Consider the following 25,837-nt stretch of genomic DNA (forward strand, 5'->3'; position numbering starts at 1 on the left):
CACTCTACCTTTAAGCACATTCCACCAGCTACACAACAGAGGACAAAAATACAATCGGTCTAAACTTAAATTAAAAAAAATATATATGGAAGACATGGAAGAGGGACATTTAATTCTTGAACTTCATAAGTGCAGAGTCACAGTAAAATATGTCTATGCACTTGATATTGCAAATGGGGCCGCAAGAAAACTGAGATGGCAGGGACGGATTTGGGATGGTTTTTTACTGGCAAATCATGGTTGTGGTGTCAAAAGAAGCCCAAAGTGCTTGAATCACAGAGCGAATAGAAAGTGCAGTACGGTGTTAAGAGTAGATCTAACTATATACCGATATCGACGGACGGATACAGTAGACTTATGTTCTGACGATTAAGTAGTGCAAGAACATCCACAAACTGCTGTTAAAAGTGGCATCACATCAGAATACTTTACGGTGAAATCTATCTGCTCCATAGATTTAAGTTTCAAGGCGTTTTTTTTTTTTTTTTTTTTTTTTTTTGGCATGTCACAAGAAATAACTGTTTCTGCCAATGTTGTATTGGTATGCATACAATTTATGTTTGTGCAGTGATCTTAAACAATGCAATAACAAAGCATGGAAGAAGGTAAAAATACAGAATTAATCTTCAGTGAACAGATGGCTTTTACTTTTCCAAAACCAGCCCCCACCCCTCCCCCCAACAAGTAAAATGGAGTGCTAAATTCAAAACAAGACAAAAAATAAGGCAGCATTTGGCATTTTCAATACGGCATATATGCTGTAAAATGCATTATAAATCCCTTTGTAACACCTTTAAAGCAGTAGCGCTTGAGAAGGAAGCAGATGTGACAAAGACAATGAGGGAGGGAAGTCGAGTACCAGCATGTTGCAGGCGTTCTCTCAACGGTGAGGCCTTGTTGATAAAACACACACATACACAGTCACACAAGCGCGCGCACACACGCACACACACACACACACACACACGGAGAACAGAGAAGAGGCTGTGATGGCTGACACTGACTTTGATACTGAGTGATACTGAGTGATACTGTCTTCACCTGATAACACCGTGACCCATTCTAGAATCAGTTAGCTTATTAGGCTGAGCATTATGGGTAAATTCAAGACATGCCCATTGAAGAGAAAGAGGGAAAATTATTAAGGAAGAGAGCAAGCAAAAGATAAACAGCACTTAATCGTGCGTAGTAAAAAATAATAAACCATTCGCTTGCTGGCTAAGAACACTTTTGAACATTCGTAAGCTACTAACAGTTCCCAGCAAATGTGCACGTGACAAGGCCGGACTCCAGCGCCGCTCATTTGGTTTGTAGTTTTAAAAAACTAAGTCAGAGCACTTGATATTCACTGGGGAACATTTTGTAGAGTGTCAATCCAAAACATCATATACACCGTGTAGAAACAGTGACGCCAATAGGATTGGTGTTGGTCAATTACAAGAACATGACGGTGGTTTAGCATGAATTTACCTCATTAACCCAATATTGTGAATACTGTAAAATAGTGAAAGGATATTTTCCAAAACATTTTCGATAGTGCTACAGGTTTCAGTTCATTTCAGTTCAAAAGAAACTGCTCAACATTTAGAAGAATACGCTTACTGGCGTTCTTGCCAAGAGTTAGATGAGAACACTTAGAGCTCTCTATAATCTCGAGTAAATATGGATTTGGAGGCGATTAGCTTAGATTAGCATTAAGCATGAAAAAGCACTTGAAGGAACTTGCATCCTATTTGATATCAGCTGCATTGAACAGCCCTTAACTTTGAATTGTTTAAATCATTTGATATTTCCAGCTTCCAAACGGAAATTATCTGCAACCAACGGCTGCCTTGAAGGTATAAAATCAATCCAAACCCGATGGTATGTTACAGCAAAGGCCAGAGTTGATTTAAAGTAAATGCAATATATAGTTAATGGCCCAAAACAGGCAAAACCACCAGCATTTTTAGCTCCTTTCTCTCTACAGAACTCTGACAATATTCAAAAAGTGTATATTTTTGAAAAATGGCTGGAGGATTTAATTGGATAATACGGTGTTATGGACTGAAACTCTACCATGTCTCTCTTATTGTGGTAAGGTGATAGCAGTGACAGGTGAGGTGAAAAGGTCAAATCATTAATTCTACAATCAGGATCCCGGAAAAAAACATGGAAGCATTTGGGTTTTGGAACCCTCTGGGCTCAAAAATCTCCTTTCTCTGTGAACTTAAAAACCAACTGTGGTCTATATGAGAACCTGAAAACAACCTGAGGGACCCGCTACATTCAAGAACCGACCCAAGACCTTCTTTAACCTTTTCGACGAGGAAACGTGTTTGTCAGCACAGAAAAAGCATGCCGGCTGGGGAAAAAAACGTCGCCATCTGGACATCTCTTTCTCGGTGCCTAAGATATTTGTATCAAAAAGGACAGCATAGCAGTGAAAAGACTAGAAGAGCTGTTGTGGAGGTTAGAGAGTGAACGGATTGTGTGGAACTCCTTTGTTTTTTTCGTCACTTTAACTTGGAGCGCACTTGCAGGAGAGTGGGCTTCTGTTCCATGATGCGAACCAGCAGCGTGTCTATGTAATCCTCCAGATCTCGGACCTGCGGCTTCAGCCTCCTCAGCTCCACTTCGCGCTTCGCCAGTAAAAATCTCTGGCGCTCAAACTCCGTCTTCTGTCGCTCTAGGTCGGACTCCCGCTGCACCAGCAGGGCCACCAGTTCACTGTGGTTCAGGTGGTAGTACGAGCCCGCGCCCTCCGTCAGGGACTGAAGGGAGATAGGAAGGGAGCAGAGTGAATGTGTTAGAAAGATAAGGAGCAGTGTGATGTCTTTTAAAAGGTGGATTCAGCTATTCTGGAGGGAGCCCACTGTAGCTAGCAACATGCCCGTTTACAGAGCCTAGGCTGTGTATGAACACCTTATTTTGGGTGCACACACAGTACGGACAGGTAGCTGATACACTGATTTTTTTTTTTAAACAGGATTTTGACAACAAGCGTTCTGCAGAGTTAATGACTTGGTCATACAAATATAAACTTCAAAATTAAAGTAACTGTTTCATCCTCTGCAGGGCAGTGTTGCAGCATTACATAATCTATACTGTATATTACAGTTTTTATAATAATAACATACTGTACCTTCTTCCGTTCTGTCTCCTGCTCGCTGACATGGCTGCTTCTCCCTGGGTGGATGGTGGACTTGAGCTTCTCCAGGCCGGTGGCCAGAACAGAGCGGCCCTCGGTCCGCCTCTCCTCCGCCAGCGGGGCAGTGCTGAGGGGCTTCACCGGGTGGGGGCTGGGCGGGGGAAACACAAGCAGCACGGACACATACGGTCAGGTATCACACTTCATATGATAACACCTCTAATGGGGATTCTAATGTTTTATAAGGAAGACAATCAAGTACTGTTAGGAATCCGTCTGGCTGCCATGCTGGAGGTCTGAGAATCTGGAGTGTGCCACTTTTAACTGAACGTTCTTGTGGCTACGGGTAATATTCGAGGCTTATTTCAATTCATGTGGAATATTAAGTTTCAACAAATGTAGTGTCTATTAGTGCATTAGTGTAATATTCAATATGTTTATTACATGCATCTCTTTTTAGCTTTAGGTTAAACCATTATTTAGGCACAATGCATTGTCTTCTGGACCTCCAGTATGACACCAGACATAGATGTTAAAGACCGACCGTTTAGAATCCCAGAAACCTTCCATTTTAGTGATCAAGAGCAAAGGAAGTTAGACACGTAGAAGACTCCCCATTAAAGTGAATACTGTGAAAATTGAAATTATATTAGCTCAAAATTAAAAGAGGTAATTGCATGCGTTGGTGCAATCAAACATGTAGAAATTGTGTTAAATGTGCCATTACCTCGAGGTGAAAAGGAAATGCTATCAGTGACACAACAACACCTTTTTTCGTGTGATATAAAAGGCGGGTTTTGGTGTGTGAGAAAACTAGCTAGCCCTGTGGGAGTGTGTGTGTGTGTGTGTGTGTGTGTGTGTGTGTGTGTGTGTGTGTGTGTGTGTGTGTGTGTGTGTGTGTGTGTGTGTGTGTGTGTGTGTGTGTGTGTGTGTGTGTGTGTCTGTGTCTGTGTGTGTGTGTTGGAAAGGGAGGGGGTGTGTGTAGTAAGAATCAGGGCAAAATAATAACTGCTAATTGGCCTGAGGCTTTGTTTCCACTCCCGTTACCACAGAGGCAGGACACACAGGCCACCTGCGAAAGGGAATCCTGTTATCACCAGTGTGTGTGTGTGTGTGTGTGTGTGTGTGTGTGTGTGTGTGTGTGTGTGTGTGTGTGTGTGTGTGTGTGTGTGTGTGTGTGTGTGTGTGTGTGTGTGTGTGTGTGTGTGTGTGTGTGTGTGTGTGAGTGAGAGAAGGTCACACCACAAAAAGGAGAAACCCCTGGAGAGTCGGCGGCATAGAAGAAAAGCAGGCGGAAGCGAAGCAGTACAGGGAGACCAGACTGAAGAAACCACAGGATAGAATTTTAGGAAGTGGGAAAATGTGCTTCCTTTTCCACCTTTACACCACATGTTGCAACCCTCACCTGTTCTGCTGACTGGCTGCCTGCTGAGGGGTCTCCTGAGGCTTTGGCGTTGATGTCGTTTCGGGTGGCGACCTCACTATAGCAGTTGCAAGAGAAGGGAAGGTACAGAGCACTACAGGGGAGCTACTACTGCCAGGAGTTAGAAAAGGAGCAAAGGAGGTCAGAGAGGTAAGGTTGAGGTCAGGGCCGGGTTTAGATAAATAATTTGACTCCTGTATTGCACCAGGATCACTCCCAAAGGAGGGCAAGAGGAGCTCGTCAAAGGTGGGTATCAGGGTGCCCTCGGACTGGGAGCGGTGTAGTGTAGCGCTTTCCGCCTGGGGGCAATTCGAAAGCACGTCATCTAAGTTGACGTGTGGACTTTCGGCAACTCCTTCTGCGATCTTGCTTGGATCACAGCTTGTATAAGAATCTGTCGATTCTGCAGTGAAAAATTCTGAATCAAAGTCATCCCCCAACGTGAACCTTGGCTCGAGGGTTGACGTCTTGTCTTTGGCTTCGAGGATGGATTCTTCAGATTGTTCAGTTTGGTTAATTTCCTCAGTAGACGGCTTGGGTGCATTGGTGGAATCATCTTGGTCCAAAACATCCTCAATAGTCGACTGAAGGTCACTTGGTTCCCCACAGAGCGTTGAGTTGGCGGATTGTAGCATCTTGTTTGGCCAGGAGAAATTGGAGGACTGGTCAGACCCACAGGATTGGTAATCCTGTGACGAGGTGGTGACGTAGAGACTTGTGAGAAAGCTGCTGGTGCTTTGATTGGACACCGGTGTGTTCAACAGTGGGTCGTCAAAGCCTTCGCTAGGAATGTTGGTGATGCTACTGGTATTGAGGAAATCGCCAATAAGCCCGAATGGTATGGGAGAACTCTGGATTGAATCCTGCCCTTCTAAAGTATTTTTCGAAGTATTCTGCCTCAGTCCAGTAGAGGAGGTTATGATGTTTATGGATGGGTCTGCGGAGCAGAGTTCATTATTTGTAGAAATCGCATCTGTTGTGCTACTTAAAGATACAAAGGATTCATCTAAGACTTTTGAAAGATCCTCTGGAGATCCACTGAATTCAAATATGCCTTTCTCTTCTTCCTTTTCATTGTCATGCTGTGGAGAGCCGTTAGAATTTGGCTGTAGCTCTGAGAGTGCTTGAGAAACTGCATCCTCACTTCCTGTCTCTATTGCAGCAATCGCAGGCTCTTGATTTGTGAGCACCGGGGACTGCGGTGCCACAGACCCGTTTATATCCGCCTTTTCATCACCATCTCTGTGCCCAATAAAAGTGTCCTGGGCAACTAAAGACAGATCATTTGACCTGTCAGTAATGTCATCTTTGGAGTGTAAGGCTTGCAAATGTTTATCCAAAGCTGATTCGACAGATTTTTCAAAGTAGAGGATGTTGCTTTCGAAGTTCTGTGCCTCAGTTTCTTCGGAGGACGATGCAGAGAATTTGTCCGAATAAGAAGAAGAGAGACAGGAGATTAAATCCTCTTCTGCTGAACTGCCGATTCCTGAAGACGTATGATCTGGGGAGACGTTGTTGGGCTTTACGGACGAGGCTTGATGGGGGTCTTGATGCAGATTAGTGTCGGTTAAATCGGTTGTGTTAGTAGAAGTACTGTTAGCTTCATTAGTTTCAGTGCAAGCATCCAGTTTTGGTGAGTTAGCAGGAGAATTTGAAGTTATTGGGTCGCTTTCAAAGCTTGTGTGCTCTGGGATTGTCTCAAGGAATTGTGCAAATGCGTCAAAGTGATGCGTGTTAGTGTTGGTCGCCTGGACGATGGTTTTATGTGCTTGGAATATCAATTCTGTGCAAGGTTGATGCTGTAGTGCGTCATTCACATTAGTGTTTTGAACAGCATCTGTTATGTGTTGCGATGATCCTTTAATATTGCAGTGTTCCAGTGGATTGTCACTGGGAGTGTTCTGCTGTGTGTTGCAATCTGTGGTCAGTTCCTCAGGAGACTGCAGCCTGCCAGCTGCAAACGCTTCAAAGCCTTCGTCCCACTCCGATTCTGGTTCCAGCCGCCCGGCAGACTTAAAGTCTTTGAATAAATTGTTGTTTAAACGTTCCTCCTCTTTCGTTGGAATCGGAGGTAGTGGTCGTCTTTCCAATTTGGCCTTCAATTCCTGCTTTGTATCTGTACCAATGATGGAGTCCTCTGAGGCTGGGCTGTTATAGGTTAGATTGGGGTAAGGGTTAGGGTTATTCGATTGCGGAAAGAGTGTAGCTATGGGGGGACGAGCAGTGGAGAGATAGGGCAGAGGAGGCAGTGAAGAAGGGTTTGAGGGCTGAGGTGTTAGAATGTCTTCATAGAAAGGGTTTTGCTGTATAAGTGAGAAGAAAGGGTTGCAGGGTGACATGGGAGGTGATGTGGTTTGTGAGCGACAGAAAGGGTTAGAGTGATGCAGTGGGGAACCAGGATCTACAGGGGGACCCGGGGGGTGCTGACTACGTGGGAGGGGTGGTGGGTGGGGGTTAGTGGGGGACTGTACTTTAGGTGACACCACCAGGCTGTGAAAGGAAGGGCACACAGTCCTCTTAATTAGTGAAGATTGTTCAAAACAGATGAACTACAGGCCTGCAGTAAGTTTAAGGTCTCAAATCACATCTTAATCCTACAATTTTACGGACTGGCTTGTGTATAATCTGTTTTTACACGATTTATTAAAAATGTACAGACCTTTTTTATTCCCCTTAAACTCTGTTTTACTTAAGGCTCATAACTAGAACACACTGATCAAGCTGTAGTAGCATAATTAGTTGGACACTTGGTGGCAGCATCTACAGTTTCATCAGCCTATAGAGTTAGAGTCTTATATTCACTTTACTTTTTGATTTCATATCTTTAAAAAAACTGGCACCAATCCACATCCAAAACATCCACCTCGGTGCCTTCTGTGTTTTCATTGGCCAATTATGTTTCATTTTGCAGGAAAAGTTGATGCTGCTTGGAGTAGCGATACCTTATTGCTGCCGGTGCCAACTTGGCACTTTTCCCTCAAGGATGTAAAAGCATGTGGTGTGTGTAGAATTTGAAAATGTTACAGAGCTGGCAGATATTCAGTATACTATGGTCCAGAGTAGCTGACCTCGCTTCAATCGGCAACTGCTTATCAGTCCAATATTGTGTTTAGGCTCAGTGTATAGAAATATTATGACACCACTTGGGTTTTAATAGAAAAAAAACTGTTTAAGCGTTCTTGTAGACCTGAATTAAAAGTTTAACTTTATATATTTATACAAAGACTATAAATACAAACTGCATGAGCAATGCTTTCAATATGTGAGCAGCACTATAAACAGTACAGTGCAGGACGTGACACCCACAAAATAAATGACCAACTTAAGAATGTGCTTGTGTTAGAAGTGGAAATAAAATAAGATGGCATTTTCTTCTCTCCCTTCTCCCTGCCCAACCCACACACACACACACACACACACACACACACACACACACACACACACACACACACACACACACACACACACACACACACACACACACACACACACACACACACACACACACACACACACACACACACACACACACACACACACACACACACACACACACACACACACACACACACACACACACACACACACACACACACACACACACACACACACACAAAACCTGACAGAGGACGAGGAGTGTTCCAGCTCACATCATCATCTTTCAAATGAATTTGTTGTTATTACTGAACCATATTAAAGTGTGCACACACACACACATGCAGCTTGAGCTTGATGGAGCTAATTCCCCCAGAGCAGCTCCCCTCCTCCATCTGCATTGCAGATACCTGCTGTAACCAGAGACCAGGGGCTGAGGGACGTGTACAGAGCAACTTCTAGCAGCCATGCTGCTTCACAGGAAGTGAAAATGAAACAACTACTCAATAATTTTCAACATAAAGCTACTTCTCTAAGTATAGATTAAAGAGTATAGATACAATTGAACCTTCCTGCTGTTGGGTGAATGTTCATTGTTCTCTCAAATGTAAGCTTCTGTAGGTTGTTTTAGTGGAGAAGTCTGGTAAACAACATATACTCTTAACTTTAGGTGCTATAACACTGAGATATCACGTAACCAAAATACCCCCACAGTAAATACTAGGCTACCCTTTAAATGCTTATATTGCAAGAGTGAGATGATAAGATTGATAGCTGCCTGTTTGTGTATTCAGCAAGTGGAGCTAAAGCCAGGCTTATGAGTCTTTTTGTAAAAGAAAATATGTGCTAATAACTGAGATCTAGAGCTATTTATAAGCATTTTGAACTTTAGACAAAGCCAGGGTAGATGTTTTCCTCTGCGGGGGGTCTTTATGTATAGGTAAAAACTCTCAGGAGACTCCTGGGTCATTTCTGACCTTCTTAATTCGCTCCATATTCATACTGAAATGATAATTTATCATCTGTTGTGATGTTGTAACAAATGCACCTGTCAGTATGTGAGTAGCTTTCTCTCTGTGATCACAGTGTGTGTGTCTGTGTGTGTGTGTGTGTGTGTGTGTGTGTGTGTGTGTGTGTGTGTGTGTGTGTGTGTGTGTGTGTGTGTGTGTGTGTGTCTCTCTCTCTCTCTCTCTCTCTCTCTCTCTCTCTCTCTCTCTATCTCTCACCTGGGTTTGCTGTGCGTTTCCTTTGATCCGAACCATCCCCTGTGTTTCTCCTCTCCCTGTTCCGTCTCATCCTTTTGCCCTTTCCCGCCGTGAGAGAAAAAGTTCCTCTTCGGCTTTTTCCCGTGACCTTCCGACTCCGTCATCGACGAAGAGGAAGACGCTGCTTTTGGCGAAACGGCGTCAAATCCTAAACTCTCGTCTTCGTCGTCCGCCACCATGGGTCCGCTTTGCTCCAGGGCCGCTGCTATGGCCGCCTTCTCCTCTTCATCGGGTTTGTCGAATGACCAGCGACGCCCGTCTCCCACTACCACGCCTTTGGGGAGAGGGAGGTCGTCTGTCGTACGCGGGTTGAGATTCTGCAGAGATACGGACATAGGCAAAGACTTCTGCAGTCCCAGTCCCAGTCCTAAGGAATCTACAGGGTTTCCCGAGCCTGGGTCCAGGGGCTGTCGGGGGAAGTCGTAGGTATGGCTGCCGTTAACGCACACGGTGGGCTGAGGCACTAGGATGGTGATCTCGCCAGCCTCGTCGTCATCGTCGCCGAACTCGCAGATGAGAGAGCAGGATTTGGGCGACGTGTTGCCTGTGTGCTCTGTGAACATAAGGGGAAAATAGAGCGAGAAAAAAAGAAAGGGAGAGTGAGAAATATAGTAAGCAGGTCTAATTGGGTGATAAAACTTTCTAATGGCTTTAAAGAACACAATTTTGCCGAGCAGGGTGGGTCAATATTACTGGCAGAGGTGTAAACATTTCTGAATTTTGTGTGTTTACGTAATGTTTTATAGTATAATGTGTTTCATGGTTCAACATCTCTCCTATCAGGTGATTTAACAATGCACAGTGGATGACACTCAGGGGAGCACACAACTCCATAAAGTCTATATAACTGTGAGAATACACGTGTGGGATCTTCACTTGAAGATAATTAATCCTTCACAGTTTGCAGGCACACTATCAACTGAGTATGTAACAGGAGATGCACAGATTTAATGACTCCAATTTTCTTGCTATAAAAAAAAAAATTCCAAGTACATCTAACAATCCATCCATCCAATGAATGTATTTGTGTGTAAAATAGTGAAATATTCTTCATTGTTTCTCTTCTTGTGGTCTATTCTCACCTGGGCTGTTATCTGCGGTCAGGTTGCTGCTGTTGCTAGGCGAGTTGGACAGGTCCGAGACCACCAGGCTAATGGCCGCCGTGGGACTGAGGCTGCCTCCTCTGGACGACGACTCGCTGCTCTCCGACCCCAGCGACGTGCTGGAGCGGGTGTCCGACGATTTCCTCAGTTTCCCTCTCAGGAAGTAGGTCCTCATCTTACTGCGCCGGGCCTCCCCACCCTCGTCATCCTCATACTCTTCCTCACCGCCGCCGTCGCTAGGCAGCCGTTGGCGCATCTTGTAGAGGTTGCCGTAGCCGCCGGGCAGCACGGCCGATTGAGAGTCCTCTTCGCTGGCTCTCTTCTTGCCCCGGATGCGCTCTTTCAACTTGCCGAACGTGGAGGCACTCTTGTCCTTCATGACCAGGTCGTACATGCTGGCTGTCAGGTTGTTACGCGTGAACTGGATGGTGACTTGGATGTCTCCTCGCTCCTTCTCCTTCTTACCCGTCTTGGAGTTGAGCTTGTACCACCTGCAGCAGAGGGGGAAAAGGAATCGACATGAGATTGATAGGAATATAGGGATTATGCATTTCATTTAGAAGTGACATAATGAGTCATTCAATCAAGTACAGTATCTGATCATTTATCGAGCAAAATGGGTCAAATTTGGATGAATGGCGCAGTGTCTTGAAATCACTACTTTATTGCTATTTCAATGGCATAGCCGAATCCTATGGGTCTTGTAGTATTAAGTATGTAAACTTGTCAGCTGTGCCAAATGATGCAGATGAATTCTCAAGCCCTGATAATGAAATAAGGTTGCCATTGATTACATACATATGGAGTATATCATTTCATTAAGCAGGAGAGTCCAGCATTTCTATGCAAGAGAAACGTTGAGAAAGTCATTATAAGAAAAAAAATCATGAAGAAATGACTGACTGACTTGACTGACAAATCTAATTATTCATTTTAAATGATGGTAACATAATTAAAACCAAGTGTGAAACAGGATTCACAGAGTGGAAAATTAGAAAAATGTGGATACATTTTCAAATTTCAAACTACATGTAAGGTGTACTGACAAACCACATCCCCCAAACACTTCACTGAGTCATTAATTGGTTCAGAATTGAGTCGGGTCGAGAAAAATAGTATATATATAGTGAATGACTGTATCTGTTAAGAATGGGGCTAATCTGTCCCCACACAGGGTATGATGAGTGTGTGTCTGTGTGTGGCCAGGCATCACACAATAACTTGGAGAGGCCTCTTGTTTTTTTTTTCATCAGACCCCGTAGGCAAGAACAATGCATTTAAACAATGCTGATTCCTGATTTAATAGTGAGTGCCCCTTATAAACATGCCAGACCCCGAGTGAAAAACAGTTTGCCGCAATTGTAAATTCCTTCACCACTGGACTAGAACAGAGATGCATTTCTTTGAAAGGCAGCATACCAGTGGGTGGGTGGGTGACAATGCCAGCAAGTTCCCCACACTATGACTCATGGGAAAGTCTCATCTGTTAACTTGTGACCAGTTTAAAATACATAATATGACTGAGAAAAATTCCCCCGTTAACATGTGTTTGTGACACTTGCTGCTGCCGAAGGGAAATTATCAGTAAACTGAACCTGAAACCAAGACCTGCTTTTATTTGTTTCATTTCCTGTGCTGCTTGGCTATTCTCTCCTCACACTTCGACCACAGGCCTTTCTCTATTGTTCGTATATATAAAAAAAACCTGTGAGGCTGAGTGACACATTAGCTACTGACCTACATTTCACAATATTTGTCTGATAAAAGTACAATTTAAACAGGTCAATGTGTAGGTTTAACAGTATACAGACTGCAAATTAAAGGATAAGTTGAATCGGGATGGAGCTGCCTCAAATAAATAATTGTTTAATTGTATCGGTTAAAACTAGTTTTATCATAAATGCATGTAGATAAGATTAAAAAAAAGGTGAAAAGTCATGAGGCAGAGGCAAAATGTTCAACTAAAATGTGAATATGTTCAGATGCAGACATTAAGCTGACACTTTAAGCTGACACTTTTAGCCGAAGCGACTTCCAATAAAGTGCATTCAACCATGAAGGAACTAAGAAGAATCTTCTCCCAATAGTTATACAACAATCATTTTGTAATAACTTTATGTGGTTGTGAAATCCTAAAAAAAAGTCTTCATTCAAGCGTAGTGCAGTCTTAATTCATAAATATAAAACAGTATGTCTGTCAGACTTCTGTCGAGTCACAGAGAAAAATGTACATGTCACGCTGTGGAAAAATCAAATGTGCAAAAGCAGACAGATGTATGAACGCAGGTTTAACCATCAAAGACCAAACATGAAAGAATACAGAGAGACTAAAGCAAAGCTACTGATGTGTGTATGATCTGAGAAGATAACACTCACACGTACAGCACAGCTATCGTTTTGTTTCCTCCCACAAACTTCCCTCCCTTTTTTCTGTAAACCGACAGCATGACAACGCACGAAACTCAGCAAGGCACCTGACCCAAACACCTCTAAAAAGTATATAAAAAAGGCTGCCCCTGGTTTGTACAGTGCACTCAGCAGTCAGTTTCACTGGGATTTTTGGTTCGCCCAAAATTTTACTTTAAAGAGGACCTATGATGCTTTTTGACTTTTATGACCTATAAACGTTGTTATGATGATTCATAGTCATGCTTAACCATACTAAATTATCAAATAATGACTTACATGCATTTCGACGTATTCCCTGCTGACCGTCTGGGGTGTCTGTGCCGAGCACTAAACACTATTCTAGCCAGTCGAGAAGTCACGTCTTCAAAGCGGTCTACCCTTTCATAATTCGTGACGTCGCATAAAACTTCGTGAAGTCCCCACGCGGATGTTTCCATGTATGGTAATGCTGTCACTTCCCTGTTCGCGTCTGCCTCGCGTCTGCCTCGCGCCCTTATAGGTCCATGCTCGCGCTTCCCGCCACTGAAAGTGTTCCGGAAGGAAGGTAACCAATCACAACGGAGTGGGGTTTGCAGGAGGGGGGGGGAGGGTAGCGGAGTTGGCCGATGCACAGGCGGAGGGAGCGGAGATTGCCGAAGCACACACACTCAAGTGTTGACAGGACGTGCTGGATCGCCAAAATAAGAGAAAGAGCTTCCCGAAAATCTACATAGTTTTTTGTGATGTGATTCGTGTCAGGTTGCTCTATAGCAGTGTAAAACAAGAAATTAAGACCAGAAAAGTAGTATAATAGGTCCTCTTTAAAAACAAATGCTTGAAATTCTCTGGTGGAATTGTTATTAAATTGAGCACTGACCCTGTTAAAAAAAAGGCAATCTTCAGAACAATAACTGTATTATTGCATTAAAAACACCCACAGAAATAAAATAACATCAGGGATTCAGTGCCTTGCTCAAAGTCACCTTATGAGTGTCGAACTGGCAAATTCAGCCACCTGTCAACACTGTCTGTACTGGACTTGAACCAGCGACCCCCTTCGGTTCCTTTAGCCTGAGCTACTGCCGGCCAAAAGGAAAATACACAGGAAAGTTCCCTGCTCTAACAAAAACATTGGCGTAATTCTAGGCTGCAGGAGGAAAGAAAAAAAAATAATACACACTCAAAACAAGCCTTATAATTCACAGCACAGGCCGTTATGTAATCGTCTTCATCCTGCCACGACCTTGAGTTCAGCCCCGAAAAACACGGTAACACCCTAAGAAGAATGCCAGTGAAAACAATTAGCAACCAGACCTGCTTCCAGTGCAGCTCTGAGAATCACAAATAACATTTCAGGTGGAACGCAGCTGAGAGAGGAATGCTGCTGCTGCTTTTTATAGCTCCGCGGGAACAACAAACCCTAGATCTCACATAAGCAGGGCAACAAAAGGAAATGTGCCAAATGAGCAGACGTTGGGAATGTACGTCGTTTTCATGACCTCATCCAGATATCATTGACGGACTTTTAAAAGACGTAGGATGGAGTGACACACCCACCCTGTAATATTTGAAAGGTTGATCTTACTCAAGAAAATCTAGGATACTGATGCCTTGAACAAGTTAAGTAAATAAAACTATTCGCCCTTGAGTTTTGTTTTCTTTATATCTTAAGTTAAATTAAAAGTTGTGTTATGTTTACTTAATTGTGTGTAGATTTGCCATCTTAAAAATGGCAAGTGTATGAAGCAAGTGCATAGACTATAAACTAAGCTGTTAGTTTTTTTGGAATTTGCATAAAAATCAACTCGACATTGAGTTAAGTATCCTAATCCAGATAATGTATTAACTTTGGAGCACTTCATTAGATCAAATCCTGTTATCTCCGGATTATCAGGCTACGTGTAATACTGAAGTACACACACCTCCGAAGATCCTGAGTCTTTTTATTCTGACTATTGAGTATACAGGCTCTTGCTCAAGTGTGTAAATTTATATATCAGTGCCGCTGTCTGTACCTTCAAATGCCTGTTAGGTGTGGACTCATATTTCACACCGATGCTCCAACAATAGTATCAGTGCCTCCTCCATATGAGCAGCCAACTCCCTGTAGCCAAGGTGGGGCTCACATTCCAAACACAGGACCGTGGAGCTATGTAAGGGTTTTCTTTTGCCAAAACATACAGCTACTACAACCTATCATCATACTACGGAGCATGCAGGGATTGTAGTTTAGGGCACAAATATGAAAGGCTCAGACTTTTGGTTTTAAAGGAGAAGTCAGCAATTCTGGAGAAGGCTTGTTATCAATCTCCTCACGATCCGCTACCTGTATGTACTGTTTGCGCGCTGAAGAAAATTACACACAGCTAACAATTTATACACAGCCTCGGCTCTGTAAACTGTTTTTTAAACAAAGGGGGGCCCACCGTAGCTGTCAACATGCCCGTTTATGGAGCCTAGGCTGTGTATTAACACTGGATTTTTTTTCTGCCCACACACAGTACAGAGAAGAAGCAGATTGTTGGGCGACATTAACTGATTTTGACAACAAGTATTCTCCAGAATAGCTGACTCCAACTTTAAGATATCGTGGAGTGAAAACTTGCAAAAATGGGATTTGAAGAGTAAGTAGATTTTGGTGACTTAAGTAGGCCAAATCGCACTGGAAACTGTAATATATATATATATAAATAAATGGAGAAACAATTTGCTTTTGCTGACTGAAAAAAACATTGAAGAGTCAGACCATGCTAAAAAAAATAGAGATACAGGTCTATTTAAGTAGATGCACCTGTGTTTGCACATCATGTGATCTCTGCTAAAGCCTGACGAAAACAAACATTCACGTAACAAAACGCACATGAGGCCCTAAATACAGAAACTGCAACACAGACAAAAGCTGCAGTCTACTTTTTGAAAACCCACGTAGTCAGGCAGAGAACAGTCTGTTACAGGACAGGACCCAGTTTTTACCCGAAAGCAACTTCCCACACTGATGCCTTCGACATGGCCACTGTGCAGAAACTGTAAATGCATGTTTGGTTATAAACATCCATTGGAAGGCTTGTGGACATCCTTGTTCCAAAACAATTTCTATAAGCAAATGTTCTGCCAGTTTTATGGGGAGGGGGAGTTAGTGGGAGTCTACACAGATTTCATATTTTTTATAAACAGTACCATTCCAGAGCAGCCGAGCAGAACTGCATATCTGCTCCCTCATCTTTCCAAAACAGGAAATCACAACACTCCCCACCCCATCCCAAACCAGCATGACACCATCCCGTCCTCTATCTACTGACGACTGATTCTAGGCCTTGGCTTACAATCGTAGAACACGTAAGATTTTGTTTCATGTTTATTTGATAGGGACAGATGCTACCACATAGAAACGTTCTCCAATGTACTGCATCACAGCATTTATAGCGACTGCTAATTTCCATGGCCAGTCCCCTAGAACGGCTAGATCTAGATCCCTAGAAACCACTCATCGAGGCAGGACAGGGCTGAAATTACAAGACAAGTAGGCTATCATCTTATTTTATCCAGCATGTTCTCAGTCTCTGTGGGGCTGTTTGAGCCTGGGTGGTATCACAGCCAGACAGAAGAGACTCTCTGAAATAAAAACTGGTGCCAAGGGCGCAGGATATGTGTCAGCTGTGGAATGTAACTGCACTTTATTCACCAGACGTATTGGTATGTAAGGTTGTATCGCTCTAAGTTTTGAATCAGGGGGTTGATTGTGAGATACAATACAACATACTCTACAAAGAGAGTTTGATGCAATATGAATTCAGAAAAAAAGCATCGCTACAAAAGGAAAACATCACATTTAGAAACTAAACTAATACAGCCACGCTACCGGCTCAGTGATGTTGTACTAAGGTAGAATGGTCTCTTTGAGCTAAATGTTAAAATGAGATAATCCTTTGTTAATCCCAGAGCAGAGGAATGAAAGTCGTCATAATAACGTCTTCATGCTAACATGCTGAGTTTATGACATGTTCACCTTCATAGTTTGGGGACTTTTGTCCAAAGAAATGGGGACTTTCTTAAAGTGTGAAATCTTTGATTAATTAGGCTGAAGAGACATTCGGAGAGCTTTCTTTCAACAACTGCGTCTGCTGCAAAAATAAACACTGATTCAGCAAAACAGCAAAGGGCAATGTCCAAATAAAGCCAAAGGTGCTGGGAACGCTGCAAAAACTTCAATCCATGTCTAGTTTTTAAGACGCCCCAAAGGTGACGCCAAGCCAGTTACGTTCCTTTCACACATGAACTCCAGACAATATCCAGAGAATCAGATTTGGGTAATGTGCGGATCTACCTGTACACATATAGGTTGGAAGAGGTCCATGTAGTTTGGGCAAGGGGTGGTGCCTGGGTGGCAGGATGCATGAGGCCGGATATGACGCAAAAGGTGCGGTGCGGAGACCTCAGTGTTTACGTTACATTGCACGGATCGGACCGCTAGAAGCTTGGGGATCTCTACATCCCTCCAGTTTTCTGACATGTTCGCCATCATTGTTCAAAATGACTCTCCTCCTTCAGCCACTCAAATTTGTATTTTTCCAGTCAAGAGCCACTCGCGCAATATACCCGTCAATATTTATGTCAACCGGAAAGAGGACTATAGGGGGCCCCCAAGGTTCACAAATACTGCTCACCTGGATAAACTCTAGAACTATTTCAGAGTCACAGTGTATGTGTGAAAGGGTCTTGCGGATGTAATGTGGTTAACTTCTACTTCACTTGAATCATCATATGGAAGCTTCCCATTACATCTCTTTCAATGAGTTAGGCCAACAACAAACCCTCCAGGAGCGCCCTAGGTAATGCCGCTAATGTGGCCTGGATTCCTGCCTCATGAACGGACCGGCCGCAAGACCAAGACCAAGACCACATTCCACATCTGGATGCGATGAGCTCTAACCTCACCACCAACTTCCCTCCCAATACTTTCACACAACCGAGCATTGTAGGCTCCTTGGGCCCACATCGGGGATCGAGGATTTTTAAGAGTAAGTAAGGGTTGCGTCAAATAGATAAAAACATGCAAAGGCTGTCAAACCTTAGCATACTGAGAAGACGGTAACAGACTTCTTCAGGTAAATATTAGGTGACCTTTAGCTAGAGCAAATACATACACCCAAAAAATACATAAGTAGTCTGTTGTACTAGTTGTAGTTCTCAAACTCCAACTTTCAAGTGTTTATGTTGCGGTAAGCAAAGATATATTGTAATATGTTCAACCTATTCTGATTGGAAAATGTGAAAATCTGATGGAAAACTTAATCTTTGCTCTTCATAAAACAAGCTAGTTCTCTTGAGATCATTAAATAATTAAGTGATGAAGATAATGAAATGGATGAGATTGATAAAGGTTTGTGATCATATAACCAATATCTCATGATCAAGGGGAAGACCTAAGGTTCTTATGCCCTTATCACATAACAAATACATTGTGATAGCAGCAAGACAACAACGCATTATAAAAGGATTACCAAAATACCTGACTGATCATCTTTGAAAAGAGTTTCAGTGAAGCCATTCAAACGGTGCTGAGCTTTGAAATTTGTTAGGTGGGTGTTCAGTGTGAAGCAACAATACAATGACTCAGTGAGCAAAAGTAGATCACCCAAAACAGAATCCGGTGCTGCAGCTACCAAACCAACATATCCTGAGACCAAGCTGCTACTTTACAAGGCCACATCTTATGTGAAGTTCAAGGCCAATTTCTGAATTACAAAAGATTCCAGTTAACTTTGTGTCAAGATGCTTCTGTCAGAAAAGAAGAAACTGTCCAGCAATTTGACACTATGCCTCCGTGGATTTCTGTATTAGGACAGACTTCACTCCTTTAACCTCTGCACTACCAATACGACATGTATGTACCAAAGCCAGACTTGAATGTCTAAAACGTCGACAGCCAACAGTTTCAAAAGAAGAATTTGGATTTTGACATTGAGTGGAGACAGGTCAATTCAACAATGATACTCATTGATACCAATCAGGCTGAAACACAATTAAAGAAAACTATCCAACTCCCTGGGTTTCACTTCAAACAAAAATCACAATATTTTATCAGGGTGGAAATATAAAAAAGCATTACAGGGAAATATTCAAAGTAGAAGTACCTCAAAATAAAACTAAAGTACAGCACTTGAAAGAATGTACTAATAACATTCGACCACTCATGGCCGGTACTAGCATCCTTTAGCATTGGCTGCTTTGTTTACGTTAGCCCGCTGGCTAATTCCTTTGCTTAGTGTGCTCTGAATAGAGCTGATGTACCGACAGGAACTGAAGGGGAGACCACTTAGGCTGCTGTGTCACACAATGACCTAGATTTGGCAACAACACTGCATCCACTGCTCTGCCAAAAGGACATGGTTAAAGGGCCTTTGCCTGAACCACAACAGTCATTTGCACGCATCTCCTTTCTTTGCTGTTGTGGTAAAATCTAGGCTAGTCTGCTGTAAGTCCTGCAACCTATGGAACGACATTTACTCAAATTAATCTGATAAATGTCCTCAAACAAGCTGACGCACATTTAATATCATGTAGGATGACTTATCAGGTCACTGGTCATCTGTTACATAACTTTGATGTCCATTAGATCATACTCCCCCTGGCAGTTGCTACAAAGTCTCTCGACTCTTAGTAGGGGGATTTTTCTGGATGTACATCACACACACATGGAAAGAAACACAAACACACACACACACACACACACACACACACACTTTCTGCCTCACTCAGCAGATGGAGGTTCAGTTTTCAGGCCTGCCACAGTAACACTCAGGTCTGACACAGCATCAGAGCTCAGAGGGATGTGAAACTGAGAAAGAAGTGGATTAGAAAGGACTGGATGTACAGTAAAAAAGACCAAATCCAATTATCTAAATCCTCAAAAACCAGCCGACCAATAGCGTGAAGGATCCCTGAAAGAAATAACATTTTAATTAACCCTCTTAGGAGGAAATTTGTCTAATGAACGACAAGTTTAAACATCGCAATAAATAACTGAAATTGATGTTTTGTTTATAACGTGGGTTGCTGCCTGCTATAGTTTTTGCCCACAGTGTTTTGATCCTGCACTGTTATTTTGGTTTATTTTGGTAGTTTCGTTCGGGTGACCCCCCCAAGGGGAATTCACCCGACGCCCACCTTTCCAGGAACCTGCTCTGCACTGATAGTTCAACACGCAAACACATCAAATACTTCACAGCCAACTGCATCCTCCGATGCCACCCATGCCATGATGACAGCTGCTCTGGGTTTTCACTCTTATATTCAAGAGTGCTGTACTCTTGTTTTATTGTTTGGTACTCAATTTTATAGCCTCGCTGCAGAGCTGCAACCATCGATTATTTTATTATTGATGAATCATTAAGAGTGTAAAATGTCAGAAAATACACTTAACCCTTATGCTGTCATGTTTTTGGGTTCATATTGTTTTTTGGTTCTGGTTCTTTTTGGACTTTTGCCTAATTTAAAACTGCAATGTTCATGACTGCAATGTTCACGATTCCAGTCCCAGCCATGTGACCACAGTCCGAACCTCTGGCCCGACATCACCAGTTTAATCATCCCTGCTGCTCCTTCATCATGTCACGTGCAGAACAAACTCATTTTCTCCCACATAACCACTTTCTAAATTTAAAGCTCATCTGTCATTTCCACCGACTGTGACTGGAACACGCTGAATCAGAGGATCACACAATGGAGACCGATGAATCCTACACAGAGTAAAACTAGTCAGAGGATAAAAGAGCCATTCCGACCTGCTGTAGCCTATCTCCATTTGCGTTAATATACGACCAGGGGCACTGTGTCATTGTGGAGCCCCTGCCTTCTCTTAAGGGCTTTATAAATATTAGAAATTGCAAAGCGAAAGAGCCTTGGCAGTTGGCACAAGCCTAGGTCCACGACCTCTAATACAAAATGCCCCTGAAAATGACCTCTAAAAGCAATCTATGTGTTTTCACCAGAAATGTTATGTAGTCATCTGTAAGTTCATTGACTATTGTGTTGTGTTGAGCCTGTTTTGAAGGCACCTAAGCAGCTTATTGGTTGCACTTGGTTTTCTTTCTGTGCATTTTTATAGGATTTTATGCCAACTTATCATTAATTTCTCACTGGGTTTTTATTGCCATGGAAATAAAGCTCACCTTAAAACAAAACAAAATATTTCGTTACTTTATCACGAGAGACCAACGATAACACAAATCATGTCGCTTTACTTGCCCAAAAGTCCAAAGCCGCAACTCACCCTAAAAGGGAAAGTAATCAGTGGCCTACCATAACTCTACACAGACAGTTTGCTGTTTTCACTTACTCTCAACCAGTTTCCAAAGCTGCAAAAAGATCAAATCAAATCATGATCAATCTGACGTCAAGGCATTTCACCTATGTAAAAGCAAAATAACTGCAGTGTCACTCCTATGGCTGGTCCTTTTCACCCCTCAATCCTTGACTAAGTTTGTGTCTGTAGCAAGGACAGTGCATTACATCCCTGACAAGTTCAGCTCACAGTAAAAGTGTGAAAGAAACGACTTTCTTAATAAAATGTTGAAACTTAAATAAAGGGGAACTACAACAATTTCACACATCAAGTTATGTTTGCAGGTGTTAGGGAGTAGCCTACTAACACGTAACGTACTTCTTAAGTGTTGTAAGAAGCTTTTTGTGGCTTCAGACGGAGCTGAACGAAGTCTGACAAAAGTCCTCAAGTGACATGTAACTTGAGTCAGTGTAGGGATTTTCCTGAAATTTAAACAAATCTGAGGCGGTCAAAAGAAATGAGCTAACCAGACCTCTTCGTATCGTCACTCCTCATCTCAGCTTGAGGCTAAATTAGCATTTGCTAGCATAACACAACCAAATCTACGACCAAACCCTCAGTGTTAGTAGCATTGTGGGTATTAGGTAATGTAGGCAATGAATATTGTAGAAGTAGGCTATCTGAATAATGTTAAACTTGTTTTATAATGAGTGTTATGCTTTTATTTACAGCTCAAAAACAAGAGTCAGCTCCAATTTCGCTCATTTAGACAATCAATCTTCTTCAGGTTTTAAATCTTAAAATCCTTAGACTAAATCCTTCGATTAAAACATGTATTTGATATTGAGTACATCTCATTCTATAGCACACAAAACAACCTTTATTCTAAAATGCTGCACATGTTATTATGGTGGAAGTTTCCCGTCAAACCCCAGATGATTTATGTCTTTTTTTGTTTTTGCAAAGACCTGTCATACATGAGCCGTGTTGACCTTTGGATGTGTCGTTTCCATTGACGAGCCCAGATTCACTGAATACCACACGGAGACATTGAATGTACCAAGATGCCAGACTGCTGACGCCTCAACATCGCAGGCCGACTGTAACCTTCAAGTGACCAGCTCCTAACAGGGCAGACAGAGGGAGACTGGTTCCCCTTTCATCTCACATTCACACCTCTATCTCAGCTCAGGAACAGTCCACTAAAAGATGGCTAGGGGAACATTTGTGCTTATCGCCGAGACAAAATAATATGCCCTCTGTGGATTACTGGATTCATGTTAATTAAAGAATAAACCCACCTGACAATACTATGGCACCTGTTAAATATCCACCTACTGGTAATGCACTTTTAGGTTAAATTTGACCATTGATTTTTTTATTAAAGCTATAGTGTGTGTAGCTTCTGTTGCCCCCATGAGAAATTCTGAGTAATTACAACAACACTGTAGGCACATTTACATGAGGTTAGCCTTTTCGGTGATCACGCATGGATTTTATACCTTCTGCTGTCGTCCAGATTTTTCTCTTAGCAGAAAAATCAACAACCAAAACATTCTTGAGCTCCTGCGCCAGTGTCGGGGGGGGTGACACCAGTTCGTAAACGCTGCCATACTGAGAAATACAGAGAGAGTTTTGTGGAGCTGATAGGCTTCATCAACTTTGTGTCAACTCATTTGGCGATGGCTTGAATGTAACCGACATTCATTATATGGAAAAATGTGTGCACTATCGCTTTAAGATCTTGTTAATGAACAGAAACTGTAATCCTGGATGAAGCAATGACATTTAAAAAAGGGGAGCAACCACACACTAAGCTCCAATTATTAAACAGACGTTCTGACCACAGTTGGTCTTTAATAAGATGATTCTAAGGTCGACAAGTCATTTCCCTCTGTCAGGGAGAACGTAAACAAAGCGCTATCCCGTCTCATTATGGTTTGATAGAAGGAAATGTTTAGCTACCCAAAACATCAGCAGTAAAAGCCAGGTTTAGCTGTCGGTATCTCTGAATCAAAAACTGTTTGGTAGGCTCCAAATTCTGCACAAATCTACAACCAAACAGGGAGATATCATTCACAAAATAAACTAGTATTATTCCTTAACTGGCAGTTAACTCAATTGACCATAATGCATTGCTTTTTTGTGATACAAGTTAAGAGTGCAGAATATCACTTCTAACGATCAAACCTACATCTACATCTGGATGCAATAACTTTGGGCTTGCTCTCTGGGAGGTGTGTGAAAATGCATTATGGGGGACTATCAATATAACACTAAGCTTCATGGAAAATTGGTGCACCAAAACACTGTCATCATAACTCTACCTAAAATGACATAATGCTAATAAAAAAAAGAGTTTCCTTTAGGGTTGATGAAGAGCTCTAGACAATTGAATTTGTATTTGCACTATGTCTTTGTACTATTTTAATGTTTACTTAGACCTCAGATGGCTCCCCTCACTTATTTTTCTCTTATACATTTTCTTCTTTTATATTGCATTGTTGGAGGGAGCCTGAGACTCGAGAATTTCAGGGTTGCTGTAATGTTTGTGCATACGAAAAATATAGTCTTGAATGTTGAATCTTTAAGATTTGGCAAATGTTCATTGTTCAGTATATGCAACATCAATCTTTGTATCACTTCTTTACGTCCAAGCCTGTGCTCCAGTGGGGTGGTCTTTTTGTAAGTAAAACAACATGTTATGCTAAAAATACCTTGGAGCCTTTGGGATCATGAATGTGTTAGATAATCCCTGGAATTGGGACAGGCATTAATCCACCCCACCTCCTGCTCTGTGTCCGGCCTCGGCTATTGGGCAACAACAGTTTTACGAATCCAAATCAAAACAAAAGAAGAATCCCCTGAGGTGGACAGAGTGGAGGAGGTGGTGAGAGTGATGTTTCTAGAAGGTCTGCTCGGAGTCAGTTAGGTGTGTGTGTGTGTGTGTGTGTGTGTGTGTGTGTGTGTGTGTGTGTGTGTGTGTGTGTGTGTGTGTGTGTGTGTGTGTGTGTGTGTGTGTGTGTGTGTGTGTGTGTGTGTGTGTGTGTGTGTGTGTGTGTGTGTGTGTGTGTGTGTGTGTGTAGGGAGGGAGGGTGTGTCAGTCTGCAGGGCCCTGATGCAGCAGCACTAGAGATTTGACAGCTGTGTTTGTATCCGAAAAACAAAACTGTGTAGCAACCAAAAACAGCACATAAGAAGAACCCTGGTGAGTTCAAGGAACATGTGAAAACAGAAACAGTAAAGGCAATTGAAGCTATTCATGTAGCTTTTGGTGACATACAGTAGTAGTAGGCTAAAAAAATACACACAAACTATCTTCTTGTACTTCTATCTCTATGAGGACACTCTGACATAATGCATTCCCTAGCCCTTAACCATCTAAACTAAATGCCATAACCCCAACCCTTACACCCTAACCCAAACCTAATCTAATCTCACCTGAACCTTAACACCTAGTCTTAACCCTCAGACAGGCCTTTGAAGAAGTGAGGACCAGGCACAATGTCCCCACTTCCCAAAAAATCCCTCACTCAAATGGTTTTAAACCTTATATGGTCCTCAAAAAGATACCTGTACAAGTACACCCACACACACATACATACACAAACTATTACATGTAGGCTATAGCTGAAACTCACTCATTTTTCACGTATCTGGTCTCGTTGAAGATCTTCTCCAGGTGGACCACCGCCTGTCCTAGGAAGACGTCCAGCCCCATGACCGCCCGGTGCATCACGGTGAGCACCAAGTCATTGTTCACGTCGGGCTGCAGTAGCTCGAACGAGCACTCCTCCCTCCACTCCGGCTCGGTCGTCTTCTCCACCACGCACGTCGAGTATTTCTCCTTGCCCAGCTGAATGATGGTGTACACGTCGCTGGTGTTGTGCTTGCCCTTGCCCCGTAAGCCCCTGCCTCTCAATACCGTCACCTGGACGTGTGTGGGAATCCATTTCTGGTCCTCCGCAGCCTCCACGGTAAGCGAGGACATGTCCCCCCGTAAAGAGGCTAGGTAAACCCGGCGTGAGGTGTTGCTAGTGTCCGCCCTCTCACTACCTGCTCCTCTGGGTGTGTGTCTGTGCACAGTCACATCAGTATCAGGTCGGCGGGCGGTGGCGGTGCCGCATTATGGCTTTGTGTGTGTGTAGTGTGGCGTCTCTGCAAAGTTGCCGTTGGTTTTACCGGTTGGTCCGTGCTCGTTCGCCTGTCCCTGTTTCCGTAGATACCGTACCGTAGCCTACCTTTAGAATAGGTCCATGTCAGTGTACCGTCCGGGCCTGTCTCTTGCTCTCTGCGGGCAGCGACGTCACGCCTCTATCCTCCTCCTGCCTCTTCTTCTTCGTCTCTTCTGCAGGACGAGGAAGTTGAACTTCGACTACAAAACCACATGGGCCGCGTGCGCACTCAGACCGACTAGTACAATGCTGCGAGCTCGTGCTGGAATGCAGGGTGTGATGGGGATGGTGTGTCTGCTCGCGAGCTGCATCACTGAACCAAATCCTGTCCACTCCTCCGCAGGAATGTAGCCGAGGCTAAAACTCGCCTGCAGAATGATACCCTGATGGAGGGCCCCCTGAAAGCTATAAAAGCATTTTAATTTTTTTGGAAACTGTATGCAATTACAGAAGCAAAGATGTAAGCTATTCAACATAGAGATTTGTCTGCAAATAATGATTAGGCTATTGTCATTATTTAGACTTGATGAATCTCTAAAACTTCCATAAACTGTGAAAATCACAACATAGCCTAGTCTAAAGTGACATAAAGTCTCTTGTTTTGACCAAATAACAGTCGAAACCCCCAAATACTGTAGGCCTACATTCAGTTTACTTCACAAGGAAAACCAAATGGCTTGAATTTGTTTTGTTT

General features: G+C 42.9%; 1 protein-coding gene across 1 annotated transcript; it reads right to left on the reverse strand.

Moving 5' to 3' along the window:
• Positions 1-25,242, reverse strand: rab11fip5a (RAB11 family interacting protein 5a (class I)). The gene is made up of 5 exons (XM_080041831.1): positions 24,610-25,242; positions 10,276-10,787; positions 9,155-9,746; positions 3,125-3,281; positions 1-2,753 (listed from the first exon to the last, which is right to left on the reverse strand). The coding sequence occupies exons 1-5, from the start codon at positions 24,957-24,959 to the stop codon at positions 2,496-2,498; spliced, it is 1,869 nt and encodes a 622-aa protein (XP_079897957.1). The 5' UTR covers positions 24,960-25,242; the 3' UTR covers positions 1-2,495.
• Between the last annotated feature and the right edge of the window lie 595 nt (positions 25,243-25,837).

Source organism: Ammodytes marinus (genome assembly GCF_949987685.1).
Source record: "Ammodytes marinus genome assembly, chromosome: 15".
Taxonomy (NCBI): Eukaryota; Metazoa; Chordata; class Actinopteri; order Uranoscopiformes; family Ammodytidae; genus Ammodytes; species Ammodytes marinus.

Coding starts and splice junctions, on each gene's coding strand:
- rab11fip5a (XM_080041831.1), bottom strand. CDS start 24,959: ATGTCCTCGCTTACCGTGGAGGCTGCGGAGGACCAGAAATGGATTCCC. Junction 9,747..10,275: donor GACCGCAGATAACAGCCCAG/GTGAGAATAGAC, acceptor TTATGTTCACAG/AGCACACAGGCAACACGTCG. Junction 2,754..3,124: donor AGGAGACAGAACGGAAGAAG/GTACAGTATGTT, acceptor ATCTCCCTTCAG/TCCCTGACGGAGGGCGCGGG.